Source organism: Botrytis byssoidea (genome assembly GCF_014898295.1).
Source record: "Botrytis byssoidea strain MUCL 94 chromosome Unknown BBYS_007, whole genome shotgun sequence".
In the NCBI taxonomy this organism is placed as follows: Eukaryota; Fungi; Ascomycota; class Leotiomycetes; order Helotiales; family Sclerotiniaceae; genus Botrytis; species Botrytis byssoidea.
The window spans coordinates 887,712-902,965 of record NW_024065848.1 but is presented as its reverse complement, the minus strand read 5'-3'; the positions used below and the strand labels follow the sequence as shown (position 1 = coordinate 902,965).

Genomic DNA, 15,254 nt, shown 5'->3' with positions numbered 1-15,254 from the left:
ATGTAACTAAGCAAATCAGTCAGGTGAGGCTAAGTCAGCTCTTTCTCCAACCAAGCATGATGCATTATTGCTCCGTAGCGGTATCTAGGATGTATTATGTATTATGTATTATGTATTATGTATTATGTATTATGTATTATGTATTATGTATTATGTATTATGTATTATGTATTATGTATTATATATTATATATTATGTATTATATATTATGTATTATATATTATATATTATATACTAGGTACCTACTACCTACACTTCCAGGTTGTCACCCACTTTCCCAAAGCAGTGAGTGAGCACTCTCGAGGCACTTCACTTACCTATCCTATCCTATCCTATCCTCACTTACCTATCATCTATCTACCATTCTGCTCATTACTTACCAGGTATGTATTCATATTCATATTCATATTCATATTCATATTCATAATCCAATGCTCTACTCGTAACAGCTGAAAGTAAATGTCGAGCCCAATTACCCATACTTTTTCTTCCTTTTTTTAGACTTCCCTTAACCTCACAGACCAATATTTCAACAAATTCAAATCTCTAATCCCCAAAACTCACTTAAATCATACTCCACTTGCTAAACTAAAAGAAAGAAAGAAAAAAACCATAAACTTATAGAAATTTGATATTATATAATATTATATAGTTATAGGCCCTTGATATATATTATACATACAGCCAACTAGTAGCGACGAAGTACATACATTACCAGGTACCCTTTGCATTGCGATACGCCGACAACTCTCAACTCTCCAATCTCCAATCTCCAATCTCAACTTTCGACTTTCAATCCCCTCCCCTCCCTCCCCTCCCACTACCACTACCACTACCACCACCACTCAATTCTCCATTATTTTTTATTATCATTATCACACTTCTCTTCACTCACTCAACTCACGCATCTCAACTCAACTCACTCAACTCACTCACCTCACTCACCTCACTCACTCACTCACTCACTCACTCACTCCTTACCTTACCTTACTTCTCTCCAGATAACATTCATCCACTCACTCACCCATCACTTCAATCTCTATTTTATATTGCACGACTCAATTATGTCCCCCTGATTCAAAGATACCTCCAAATCCACTTTATCAGGACTTTATCCTCTATCCATTCCTGTGCTTTGCACATTGTGGTGCACCAAACACCCATCCAGCTAATAAACCTATCACTGGTTGTACTATACCTGCTACTCATGTTGCGACAACAAATTCACTTTTGTTGTTGTTAATGCAACCCGAAAACACACCTCTGCAAATAAAATTCGAGTCAACCATCCTTCAAATTTCAGACGATCGTTCTGCGACGACATCCGGGCTTCAATCAATAAGCATATATCAACTCAAAAGATCCATACCACAAACGAGTTCCGATGGTTATTTTGTAAATAGTAAAGGATCCTTGGGAGGACAAGAAATTATTGAAAGAGCTGGATAGATAGAATTGAACAAGATGGAACCCCCAAGGACAATGGAGTCCAACCATCGACCAGATGCAATGCGACCAGAGCCTGGTTCAACTTTGATTGTAATTCGTAAGTTATATCTACCTTGGTTATCATGGGGGAGTGGAAGTATGATGGATGTGGAAGACACATACAAAATTGCTCCAATAAATCTTCATGTAAGGGAGTTCTGCCACTAATGTTTAAATTAGATGATTTTTCTGCCCGCAGTTCTGATGAGCTCAGCTTATCAAAAGGAGATCGGGTCGAATTAATAGAGAGAGATGACGAATTTGGGGACGGATGGTACCTTGGAAGGAGTTTGGTGAATGGTTCGAGTGGTTTATTCCCAGAAGGTAAGCTTCCCACACAGGAACTGATGTCGCATTGGGTATCGAAACTGATATATCATTAAAAGTCTATACCCGATTAGCTCCTCGTGGAAACCCTTCCCATCCAAATTTTTCGACAACTTCGATGTCTCAACCCGGAGTTCTGCAAAATCCGCTGCCTCAACCATCCCTTCAAAAGCCTCTTCAAACGATTGCGCAGAATCCTTCTGTTGAGACGACAGCTCTGCCCGAGACTGCAGGAGATATTTCAGATATCCTGTCTGCAGGTCGATTATCCTCATCTCCAACTTCAATTGAATCTCCAACAAACGTCACCCCCAAAATAATACCACCACTGAGCGCAGTGAGTGCGAGTTCGGCTGCGAAATCTCATGTCCACGGTCAGGATAGTCCAGTCATGAACGAAACTTTGAGTGTGATTGACGAGCACATAATAGATATGAACCATATCGTTGGTTCTGTACCGAAATCGATCAATGATTCGGGGAGCGAATATAGTAGCCATCACAATGATGCAAGAATGTCATATATCAATGGTGAGGAAACGGATGAAGAAGAGGAAGACATACACACGCTCGACGAGGTTAATATATGGACACCCGAGCAAGTCGCAGAATACTTGTTTACTGTAGGAGTTGATAAGAAGCACTGTGAAGTGTTTCGAGATCAAGAAATCACTGGGGATGTTCTTTTGGGCATGGACCAAACATCGGTTTTCTTAAAGGAGTTTGAATTAGGTTCTGTTGGACGAAGACTCAAAACATGGCAAAAGATAAAAGCCCTCCAAGACGAAGTAAATGGTGAAACGCCAACAAGAAGGAACACTGGTACATATGCTGTTAGTGAAATTGGCTCTGAAGATGGCGGCCGCCGCGTTCGTAGTGGTGCTTCATCGACAATGCTACCAAGAAACCTCAGTCTGAGCAACCGGCCCGGGTCATCATCAAATAATGCTCGGCAATCTCATCAGCGTCCCTCAAGAAACGACTCTGTCACAACCTCATCTCCAATATCTCCCAAAACCCCGCAAGGGAGTCCAAGAGTTCCAGGGGAAAAGAGACCTTCTGCTGCATCAATCAGGGATTTACATCACTCTAGGCAAAGTTCGGTTGGTGAATTCAGTACCACTAATTCACTCATGAGTACAATCACAGCAGATAAACCCCAAGGTGTATCTTCACACCGGAAACAAGCCTCATTTAACAAAGATTGGTCACTTGGTGATGCGACATCCGCCATGTCCCAACGACCTTTATCCTCGAATCGCCCGTTATCGTCGGCTGGTCTCACGGAGATTACCACCAAGGGATCTGCTGATCAGCCATCTGAAATTATAGCCCCCCCAACTAATTTAGATATTGATCGAGGATATTTCTCGGGTGGTGAATTGGAGGGTCGGCAGAGGAACGTGCTACGTAAGAGAGGTAGCACAGCTGGACACTCTAGAAATTCTAGTTACACTGATGAGCAAAGATTAAGGACTGCCACAACAAATTCAAGACATTCAAGATTTGGTAGCGTCGATTCAGTGAGAGAGACGACACCACCTACCGCGGCACAAAAGTATTACGGCTTATCTGTAAATGGTCGTCGAAGAACTCCCTCTGAAAGTTCCGTCAATTCACCTCCTCGACCAGTACCACCCCCGAAGGACGATTTCCCACTCGTTACCAGACTTCAACCAGAAAGATCTATGGATAGTATGATGTCGCCCAAATCACCAAGTCTCCAACAAAATTACCCTAACGACCGGCTGTTACCTGTTAAACCAACAGGATCCTCTAGCCATTTCAGCATGCGCGCAATATCTGATGCTGTCACCGGCCGTGAGAAATCCCGTATCACTTCACCAACAGACACGGTATCATCCTCAACAAAAGAATCACCGCTTCAATCGCCTTCAAGAACTGGTTCGAGCACACCTTCAGCCGGCCCAAGCTTTGAACTTGATCCTGCAGATGATAAGACGGCTATGATTAATCCCAAAGCATCGAGAAAGAAGTCCAAGAAGGAAACTAGTGCCTATACGCGGGGGCTCGAGAAGAAAACGCCGCAGGAACAGATGGTCGGTGCAGATTACAGTGGATGGATGAAAAAGAAAAGTTCAAATCTCATGACAACATGGAAGCCTAGACTTTTTGTGTTGAAGGGCCGCCGGCTGTCATATTACTACTCCGAGACCGATGATCAAGAGAAAGGATTGATCGATATTTCATTCCATCGAGTCTTGCCAGCCGACACTGATCGCCTTACTGGTCTTCATGCCACTCTCACCGGTGCAACGAATAGCCCTACAAGCCCTATTAATGCACAAGGAACTATTGCATCAGCGGAGGCAGATGCCGAACCAGAATCCACGTTGAGCAAAAGTGGCGGTGATTCCATGTTCATTTTCAAACTCGTTCCACCACGAGCTGGTCTTTCCAGAGCTGTCAACTTCACCAAACCTACCGTGCACTACTTTGCAGTGCCGAATATCAAACAGGGTAGATTATGGATGGCTGCACTGATGAAAGCTACCATTGACCGAGACGATTCCAAACCTATAACTACAACTTATCAACAAAAGACTATCTCTCTTGCAAAAGCCCGACAGATGCGACACCGTCCTCCAGCACTGATGAACCTTGATGAAAAGGTCGAAGAGGAGACTTTGAAGACTCCGGCAAGCGATAAGCATGGTCTAAATATACATGGTATCATCTTCGATCGCGACGAGGGTGATAGTGGCGTCTCTGGGGTTTCGAAGCGAGAGAGTGCGAATACAGGGACTAGTCATGTACCGGAAAGTGCGGGCATAAGTAATACCTATTCGCCAGATATTGATGTTGCAGAACCACAAACTGCTTAAGGTGGTACTTCGGAGGCTGCACGAACAATGATGATTGAGATGTTCGCACGCATTCGATCGATTACGACTGATGTACGAACACAAAGGAACACATCGAATCTTTTATCTTTTCACTACTTCACTTCACATTTCTTCTTTTTATCTAATTTTTTCATGCAATTCTCCGTTGCTGGCTCAATACCAATGACTATCCGCCGGGACGTTGAAAAATGCATACAACTTCAGATATCTATATAATATACCCCATTCTAATTCTGGTGTGGTGTGCATATGGTGGGAATTGGGTGGTGGGATGTGGGTCGCTTTGATAGGGAAACGGAAGGGAATTTAGGTCGGGTTAGGGATGGTTTGAAAGATTGGAATGGGCGAGGTTGGCGGGATGGATTGGGGAAACAAAGCAACATCAGCATTCTTTTCCTTTTTTTTTTCTTTACAACGCATATCGGCGTCACGCATACCCTCTTGATAGTTGAAGAAAGTTACTTGAATGGGAGACAGATATGGATGGATTGATGGAGAGAGAATAAATCATTGGCACGATAGAATGATAGGATTGATGCTTCGCCTTTTGGAAAGGTTGCATTATCAACGTTTGTGAAATTTGAGGGTGGAGAGAGATGAGTGTAGAATGGAGAGGGAGGAGATGAAATATGAAAGGCATGGAGAATGAGATTTATGTAGCGAATTGAAGCGGAATGAAATGAAATGAGAAGAGAGAAAATTTCAATTTGAAAGCTACATTTGGGCATGGGTTCAAGTGGCTGAATATGATTATGAATTTAAATGTGATGATGAAAGTCAGAGTGATGAAGTATTTACTTGGGCAGGTATCTCGTGAAGATGGAAGGAGAGAGGGGAGAATGAGGATGCATGGATGTGAAGCAATATAGATATAGTATGGGGGGGGTTATTTAAGCAAGTTACGGAGGCTCGCTAAACTCATACAGATGGATAGTGACTGCGTGCGAGTCAATTAGTCAGTCAGTTGGTTGGTTGGTTGGTTGGTTGGTTATAAAAATGTGATGTGTTTTTTTTATTTTGTTGGGAGGTTATTTGGGAGATTATATACTCTATCTATCAAGGTATATATATATGTATATGTGTACAAGAGATCTGAGTCTCGGTCTGGGTCTGGGTCTGGCGATTTACAAACAGATTCTAAGTTGCGTTGAGGACTCCTTTCTTCTTTGTGGGTTGGAGAGTTGGGGAGTTGGGGAGTTGGGGAGTTGGGGAGTGGAAGAGTGGAAGAGTGGAAGAGTGGAAGAGATTAGATATATTTTCAATGCGTAGCTGTAGCCGTAGCCGTAGCTGTAGCTGGACTTGGACTTGGACTGGGGTTGGGGTTGGGGTTGGGGTTGGGGCTTGAACTCGATCGGAATGGATTGGAAAGAGAGTGAGAAGTATCTTGTTTCTTTCGTGGGCTGGCGGGATGGGTGGGTAGGTAGCTAGGTAGGTAGATGATATATGGGTAAATCAGTAGCGGATTTTATTTTTTACTTGGTACTTGGTAGTTTCTCTTTCTCTTTCTCTTTCTCTTTCATCAATAACTCCAGAAGCGAACATCAAAGAACATCCTATACATACGTTTTCGGTTGGATAGTGAATGGTGTATATTGAGCATTAGATATTTGGTGGTAGGTATATTGTTATATATATATAATTTTATATAATTTGTAATATAGATTTAGTTTTGGTTTCAGTTTGGCACTTATAGGATGGGGGTGTGGATTGTGAGATGTGAGATGTGAGATGTGAGATGTGAGATGAGATGAGATGTATGGAAGGTTGGAGGAGTATCTATCTGGTATCCTACGAGGCTGGTGTTCGTGGTGATATTTGTAGATGTAATGGATTGGCATGGCAGGTTGGGATGGGGGGCTGGGTTGGGTTGGAGGTCGGAGGTTGGAGAGAATGAGATTGAATGAAGATAAAGTTTGAAGAGATAAATAAACAATTAAAGATATACTTATTGAGTAGATACCCACTCTACTCAAGTTTCGATGATAAAATAGAACGAGATATGATATATAGAGCGCGATCGAATCGTCGGGATGACAGAAGACGATTTTATGAGTTAAACTATCGGTTCATTATGAGTAGTGCAGAGTCTTCGGATGGTATGTGGGCGGGAAGAGTGCCGGAATTGGATGCTTCGTGTATGGAAACAGAGTGCTAGCTTTGAGCCTAGTCGAAAACCTCACTCGCGATTGTTTCCAGGACGAGCTTGATGATTATGCTTTTGTTTCAGATTCGTAGGATTATGATAGACAGCGTGAGGATGTATAAGATGAATCACTGGTAATATAACCTGTGATGTGAGGTTACTGATTGCCCTTCCCATTATGTCACAAGAGTTGTCTGGATTTCTCAGACTTGGGTTTCATAAAAGCACTTGCTTTCATTACCATATTGAATTCTATCCCAGTATAAATCAGTACCACTTTCAGCATTACTCACTCCATAGACTTATAATTTGCCTCGCCACTTCCACTCTTCCCTCCTTCCATGAAAACAATCGCACCTAGCCCCTCACCTAGCCAAATCACAACCACAAGCACATCACAAGCACATCTCACAAGAAACTCCAATTACAAATCACAATCGCATCCAATAATAGTGTATAGAGGAAGTAGAGATCCATTCATAATAAGTATCAACGCCTCGTTTCCATCCCGATGTATACAGATTCCGAGTTTTCTGGACCATCCTCGCGATATCACATCCCATCGTTTTCATATCCGTCCTTCATGCATCCATCCTATCATACATTTCTTCCACCAACTGCTGTATTTTCATCTGCGACCTAATCCATTGTACATTGTTGTCGTCATTTAAGGTATCCCCTCTCATCATCATCTCTCGCCTTTCCCATATCGATTCCGCATATCGATATTTCATTCCCATAGCATTCTCAATCGCCATCGCCATTCATTCTTTACAAACTACACCGCAAATTATTAGCCCAACCCTGTCTCAATCCCAATCCACATCTAAAGTCCCCTCCCCTCCCCATCCCATCCCACCAAAAACAAAAAAGAGAAAGAAAGTACTCACGGCGGCAAAAGATACTCGCTCCAACTGCTCGAAAAAAACGCAACCGCAATGCCAAAAACTCCAATACTCCTAACCACACTTGCATTTTCCGGCGCCGTCAACGCAGTATACGTGCTTGCGAAATAACCTTTTGGTTGAGCGGGGCGACGGCCGGCGCGCTCGACGACAACACGTTGGGCTTTTGGTGCCATTTTGTGGAAGTTTTGAGATCGTGTGGATGTGGAGTGTGTGAGATGTTTTGAATGGTTTCTATGCGCAGAGAGGGTGGATTGGAGGGGTGTGTGTTTGAGAGGAAGAACTTGTTGCGGAGCGAGCTTGAATATTCTTTGATGCTAGTTGGGTATTGAGGAGTTTTTGGTTATGATGATGATTAGTCAGCTTATGGATTGGACACGTGATTGGCGGGGAATGCTGGGGTGAGGATGAAGATGTGAGTTTTTGTTTTGAGAAACCTAAGGAGTGTTGAGAGTATTTTGAGGGAAGATTCCCATACGAGGGGATTTGTAGTTGGATATATTGTCATGGTTCCCCTCGATACTTCAAATGGGAAATGAAAGCACCGTTCCTCAAGCTTCACCACTGCATCTTTAACTTATTACCTATCTCCTACACGGTTACGATTACACGTAGCACATTCAAAATCTCTCAATCCATACAGCATCAAACTCCAGCCTTTCAAGAATCAAAACCAAAGCCAGCTTTCCTACAATCCCAGTAGTAATGATCAAACTCTTCACACAAGCCTAGCCCAGAGACAAAATCTCTAATCGTCGCCATGAGAGCTTTACCAGCAGAGATATCAGAAAATCTCAGCCCTCTTACAGACTCCATAAATACCGCGATTCCCATTCCACCACCTACTAAAATATATATACTTACTTGAACATTCACCAAACACCACCTTTCATCCCCCTGGATCCAATTCTAGTATCCTGGCTCTTGACCCACTCAATACCTCATAAAAATATGAATATTCTGCTCTCCCCTTCCTTCACTAGACTCCGAAAGCTATTCAGAGATGGAGTTTCCAAGAAGTGCCAAAAACAAAGAGTAGAATAGAAACTCACATTTAAAGACGAATACCCCCCCTCTTTATCCCGAGAACGCGTAACCTCTAATATCACAATCTTCCTCATCACCCCCAAATCCCAACTTCATATCCACAACATCATACCTCATCCACATTACAGACATCTTCAAGTTATTCCCCTCCTGTTACGCCTCTCTCTGATCCTCGAACCTCCCTCGCCGATTCTCAAATCTCTCCTGTCCTCTCCCATAACCCCATCCCGCAAACACCACTTCGCCCTCCCAACATTCCACTCCAGATCTAGATCTTCCACCAACCATCTTTGCATCTCTCCATCCCTATACCTCTCTCAGAACCCCATAACCCTATGACCCCAGCCCCTCCCCATCTCCATCCATCCAACTTCTTACCCTCATCCCACACATGAAATCCCCTCGGGAAATCCATAGTCCAAATCCAAATCCAAACCCAAATCCAAACAACATTACCCCTTATTCCTGATCTCTTCTCGCACACATAGAACAAGCCAAACAACCCCCCACTATCCTTCCATTTTCTCATTCATTCCCTTCATCCCCCCCCCAAATTCAAAAGGACATCATACCCCCTTTCCCCTTTCCCCTTTCCCCTTTCCCCTTCCCTCTTCCTTTTCCCCTCCTCAGAAGAACAAATACACACTCATCCAAACATTCCTCTCCTCCATCCCTCCCTCCATACCTCCATTCAATGAAATACAATCCCAATCCACAAAGATAAATATAAACATCTCCATCCATTCTCCCAATTCTCCCAATTCTCACACTTCCATCACCATACCAACAACACCAACCACAAATTTCGAAAATCATAAACAAGCAACAACTCCCGATCTCTCATCTCCTTACCATAACATAAAATGTTCTAATCAGCACACTTGTATTCCCGCCAAATAAGCACATACAACGAACAAACGAAGCAAAAAAAGAGTGGGCAAAAGTCATCCAAAAAAAAAATCTGCACTGTGCTGCACTGCAATGCATGCATAGCACTCACCCACCCACCCACCATCCCCACTACTCCAATATAATCCGTGCTGCACCTAAGCAGATCAATCTACAACTTTTGCATTACCGAGCCCCTTAATATGAATGACCCTTAAGCAAATTGCGACAAAAGTTAATAGTTGATACTCCCTTTCATCTTCAGATATAATACAATCACTCTACTAAAAAAAACATTCAATCATTGATAAAAAAAAATATGTTAATAGTCTTACTCCAAATTTGCTTTGGAAAATAAACAAACGTCTTCTCGAGTCTCCTAGTGATAAAACCCGCCCTGTAATAAAAGAGAGAGATAACTGGACCCATCAATGATAAATACACAGGATTCCTCCCTTTCCCCAAGAGATCCCAATATCCCTTCCAACGCAAAAGAAATATGGTGGATAATAAACAAGATAGACTAATCATTTAAACAAAGTAACGCCGGTTCCCATCTCATAACTTTGCCCAGTAAAAATATGCCGAGAAAGTCATAATATGAGGCAAGTAATTAAGTACGTCCTTTGACTGATCAAAAGTATAAATAGCGTAAACACAAAATGAAAACCACTCCCCTCCATTGATTCCTATCCAACGTCACACGATCGTGTCATGTCTTATGTAAAAGGAGTTTTTTTTTTTTTAAACACTTGCAACAACCACTACCCCTTTCTAATCCTTTCTGAAGTTCCAGATTCTTTTTCACATTTGAGAGTCCATGCGCCAGGAAAGCTCGAAGTGGTATGATCCGATAAACGCCAAAGTATGCTCGAAAACGCCGGAAAATTGACCCTATGCACCTGAATTGCTTCAAACAGTCTCGGATATTTCATTTTCTCCTAGATAAGGATCAAAGTTATAATTGTCATCTGCGCCACCAGTAGAATCATTCAAGAATGAATCAAAGTCAAAGTCGGTAAGAACATCCGAATTTCCATTCATAGGATTGTTGAACTCGAGCATATCAAACTATTGAAATTTTATTAGTGGAACCTAGAAGAAATGACATGTGATAGGCATACCGGTTGATCATTCATTGGGAATGCATTCAGAGGATCAGGCTGCGACGATGCAACTCCAACGTTCGGGGCAGTCGCCATAGGTTGACCGTTGACGGGCTGAACGGCACCGTTTGGATTTGGAACATTGTTGAAAGTCTTCGTGTGAACCGGGGTGATCGGGGTCGCTGGGGTGGGGGTCGCGGCTTCTTGGGTTGGGTCGGCGGAGGGTGTAGCACCAGCGTTGAGGTTTGCGGCGGATCCTTTCTTTGTAGCCCGCTGTTATCAATGTCAACATTTCTACCAAAAAATCCATTAAACGCTAAGAAATTTACCTTTGTTTTTGTTTCCTTGGTCTCATTCTTCTTCTTGGGGTTTGCCTTATTCGATTGCTGAGGCGTTGGAGGTGCAGCAGTGCTACCTTGAGGGGACGATGGTTGTGTTCGTCCGTTCGCGCCGGCGTTAGCGGGAGCTGCTGGTGGAGGCATATTTCGTTGTTGAGGTGTGCCCATGGCTTGTGGGGGTCCTTGGGAAGGGTTGGCAACCATGGGAGCACCGCCGTTTGGACCATTCTGCCAGTTGCCTGCTTGCTGTCGTGCCATCATCATTTGCTGCTGTGACATTCCTTGTGGGAATCCGGGGTGGGAACTAGGGGGTCGCATGCCGTTTTGCATCATATTACCATTCATATCGTTCATCTTGTAGAATTGTGGGTTCATGCCGGCATCCATTTGCCCAGGCTGTCCCATGTTGAAGTTCATTGCGCTTGGCGATCCTCTGTTTTGACCTTCGGGTAGGGGAGATGGAATGCCTGGGTTGTTCATGTGAGGTGTTCCTCGCTTCATCTGCTGCTCGCTTGGGTTTGGCGAGTTCACTGATCGAGGACCGCTTTGTGGTGAGGTTCCTTGTGGGAAATTGGGTCCATTGGGTCCCATGCCAGGTCCTCCGGGGCCTCCTTGGCCCTCAGCGGCACCCTGTTCTTGGCGTGCCATCATGAGTCTCTTCTTATTTTGTTGCTCAAGCAACATTAACTGCATCTGATAGTCTTGCAAAGCATGGTTACCTTGTTGGCCACTTTGTTGGCCACCTGGAGCACCCCTTACACCGTTTTGACCCATTTCACCAGCGCCGTAACCATAAGTAGTCATTGCATTAACATCAGCACCTTGCGTCATCATGGGCGATCCTTGGTTGGGAGGGCCTCCAGCGGCTGCGCCAGGCATTTGCTTTTGTTGCTGATGTGACAAGCCAGCCTGATATGCCTGAAGATTCTTTTGTGGATTTTGATTTGGGAAACCCTGGAACTGCTGCGCTGTCAGATTTGAATCGATACCATTTGAAAGTGGCAAATGAGCTGCTTGAGCAGTAATGCTGGGGGCGGTTTCTCCCACCTGTTGGCCTGGAATTCCAGTAGTTTGTCCTCTTCCATTAGGTCCCATACCACCTGGTTGATTGAATCCGGGTCCTTCAATTCGTGGTCGCTTGGATGGGGATGGAGCGTTCTCGGCAGATCCTCCTGGCGATTGAGCTCGTTGTGGATGGTTGCCGTCTGAAGGTTCTCTCTGCATTGCTTGTTGTTTCTGCATCTGTTGCATTTGCTGCATCTGTTGCATCTGCTGTGGAGTGCTGTGGCAGTGATTGATTAGCTTTGGTACGACAAGCAAAAATGACTACTCACGGTTTGCCTCTACCCCCGTTCATCAATGCTTGTCGTGCAATTTCATTTTGCATTATAGCTGGGTTCATACGACCATAGGCTGCACCAGGATGCATTCCATTTGGATTGAGAGCACGAAGCGAAGCCTGTTGTTGCTCTGCCTTTTGGCGCGTTTGCTATCGAGAATTTAGTTAATGCTTCTAGTGAATCTCCAATGGTTGACATACCTGTGTATGAGTGACATAGGCAAGAACGGTACGTGATGATTCCCCCATGTTACGCTGAGCATTGAACATTTCCCAGAAAAGGCAAAACCATTCGTAGAGAAAACAGCCACTTTCAGGAGATTCCCTGGGAAGGTTTGGTAGAGGAAGATCACTGGGCCTCTTTGAATCGATATCATCTTTGGAATCATCTCCCTCTTCCGCGTCGCCCCGATTAGGGCTATCCTTCTGGACGTTAATTTGTTCATTCAACATTGTTCTGGCGCAATCAAACATGCCACTCTTGAGAAAATATTCGTAAATGTAAGTGTTAAGTTGCGATCGAGGGCTAAAAGTGTTCCCATCTTTCATCGTAGGATGTCGAGCAGCTCCACCGGGTACCCCATTATTCATCATAGGGATACCAGTTCCAACAGGGCCACCCATATTTGGCATACCAGACATATTGACGTTATTCATCGTCGCAGACTCTGAACGCGATCGAGTAGTGATAAGCGAAGATGAGCGTGGATGTTACAATCCAACACTCGTGTAGAAGAAGAAAAACCGTCCGTCAGCCACAGCTCTCTGACGCGAAGCGGTTGTAAGGCGAAATGTCGCACGGCAGAACGGTTTGAATTGAACGAAACCGAAAACTATCGTTTGAAAAAATTCCCACTTGTATGTTATTGTAACTGTACGTGGCGCGCCAGTTTGATGTAGATTGAATGGGGTTTGAAGGTGTGAATTTTGGTGTAACTGAGATATCTGTGTCTGCGTCTTGGGGGGGGGGGACCTTTTTTAGTGGAAGCCAAATGCGATAAACTCCGGGGGCTTGTTTGATGCGAGAAGCAATAGCGTCTGGAGGTTCTTGAAGGACCAAAAGGAAGAGGAAGATTGAAAAGCTCTTGTTTGGGATGAGATTGCGCAAGTGAAGATACTCACCATGCAATTATTAAAGGTAACTGATACTGATACCGTGGACGAGGCTTTTCAATTAATCGAAATGGGGTGGGTAGTGGTAGTGATTTATGTATGGGTTGTAGTTTGTAGTTGTAATTTGTATAAAGTTTCCAAGGTGGGTTTCTGGGGGGTGTGTTGCAAATAATAAGAAGAAGAGACTGAAAAATACGCAGGGCGTGATGTAAACTACTTTCCGAGAGGAAGGTGCGTTTTCTAGGTACCGGGAGTGTTTCTAATATTTCTTTCCTCTCTCACTCTGGCTCTCTCTCTCACTCTCACTCTCACTCTCACACACACACTCTCTCTCTCTCTCTTTATTTATTTTCTGGTATTCAAAGTTGAATGGTCGGAGCTGGAAGAAAGCTTGAAGGGGGGGAGAGAATTGAACGAAGCAGGATTCGCCACAAAAAATAAATAAGGAGTGAAGAGTGAAGAGTGAAGAGTGAAGATTAATAAGAAAAAAGGAAGAAGTAATAGATCAGGATAGGATAGGATTGGAAAAGTAAAGATATTAAAGAGATATATGAGTTAGTCGATTTCGAATCAGATGATAATTGATCCCCAATTCTCTTCCGAGTGGTCACGGAACGAGGTGAAGAGTGAAGAGTGAAGAGGGAAGAGGGAAATATAATAAGAGTAGTAGAATTGGGAGAGGAATAATGATAATAAGTTGGAGAGGGGGGGGGGAGAGAGAGAGAGAGGAGAGGAGAGACAGAGAGGTAAGGTTCGATAGAGAAGAGAGAAAAAAGTGGACGATTTGAATTTGAACCAATCATATCAAGAATTTTGATAGACTAATCTATAAGTGGCCTTAGCCTCAGCCTACGACTGATGCTGCTTTGTCATATGTAATAGATAGCTAGGTAGGTATGCAGAGAGAACTTTATATCTTCCATCGAGCTACAGTACTAGGGAGGTATCTGGATATCTATCTATTATCTCGAGTACTTTTCATTGATTGCAAATAGACTTTGAAAATCCCTGGGTAGCAGGTAAAATGGAATGATACGGTGAAGTGATAAGTAACCTCGAAAACATTTCATTTCATTTCATTTCATTTCACTTCATTTCTTCTTGCTTGGTATCTTTGCCCATCAATGATTACCTAGGTAGGTAGTATATTGCAATACCTATCTAAGAAGCTGTGTGATCTCGTTGTTTTGCCCCTTCAAAGGTATACGAGTATTCGTTGGTTCTTTGGTATTTATGGTAGATAGAGATAGAGATAGATAGCTTGTAGATAGTAGATATGTACTAGATATCTTCACCTGTATTTCGCAGTATTTCATTCTAGAAATCATCTCATCTTTTATCAGTACCTACTTAGCTACCTACCTACCTACCTACCTACCTACCTACCTACCTACCTACCTACCTACCTACCTCCTCCCTCCTCCCTCCGTATCTACTCGAGTCCCTTCACCGACGTTCATCTTACGGAAGCAACAACAATAAGAACAACTAAAATCCACGTTGGTAAACTACGGAATACTGGGTAATCAACTTCCATACGATTCTACTCTCCTCTACACTCCAAAATATACATCTTTCATATCTTAGCCTTTGCTATAAGTCATTCCCTCGATCAACCATCATTCGACACAACCATCCAACTTTCGCTTGCTAAAAGTGGCATGTAAAATAAGGGTAAGTGTGACATGATTTCC

The 15,254-nt window shown here is 43.5% G+C and overlaps 3 protein-coding genes across 3 annotated transcripts; 1 reads left to right on the top strand and 2 right to left on the bottom strand.

Moving 5' to 3' along the window:
• Nucleotides 1-1,464: 1,464 nt before the first annotated feature.
• EAE97_004315 (uncharacterized protein) lies at nucleotides 1,465-4,660 on the top strand (the record flags this gene model as incomplete). Its single annotated transcript, XM_038874827.1, has 3 exons — nucleotides 1,465-1,546; nucleotides 1,669-1,812; nucleotides 1,875-4,660. 3 exons carry the CDS (start codon nucleotides 1,465-1,467, stop codon nucleotides 4,658-4,660), a joined length of 3,012 nt encoding a protein of 1,003 aa, XP_038734271.1.
• Nucleotides 4,661-7,264: 2,604 nt separating this feature from the next.
• Nucleotides 7,265-8,084, bottom strand: EAE97_004314 (uncharacterized protein). Its single transcript, XM_038874826.1, has 2 exons — nucleotides 7,715-8,084; nucleotides 7,265-7,602 (listed from the first exon to the last, which is right to left on the bottom strand). Exons 1-2 carry the CDS (start codon nucleotides 7,903-7,905, stop codon nucleotides 7,596-7,598), a joined length of 198 nt encoding a protein of 65 aa, XP_038734270.1. The 5' UTR covers nucleotides 7,906-8,084; the 3' UTR covers nucleotides 7,265-7,595.
• A 2,492-nt stretch (nucleotides 8,085-10,576) lies between these two features.
• On the bottom strand, nucleotides 10,577-13,104 carry EAE97_004313 (uncharacterized protein; the record flags this gene model as incomplete). Its single annotated transcript, XM_038874825.1, has 5 exons — nucleotides 10,577-10,735; nucleotides 10,789-11,043; nucleotides 11,100-12,390; nucleotides 12,443-12,597; nucleotides 12,649-13,104. The coding sequence occupies 5 exons, from the start codon at nucleotides 13,102-13,104 to the stop codon at nucleotides 10,577-10,579; spliced, it is 2,316 nt and encodes a 771-aa protein (XP_038734269.1).
• Between the last annotated feature and the right edge of the window lie 2,150 nt (nucleotides 13,105-15,254).

Bases quoted from the DNA above. Each gene is read 5' to 3' on its own strand.
- EAE97_004314 (XM_038874826.1), bottom strand. From the start codon at position 7,905: ATGGCACCAAAAGCCCAACGTGTTGTCGTCGAGCGCGCCGGCCGTCGC.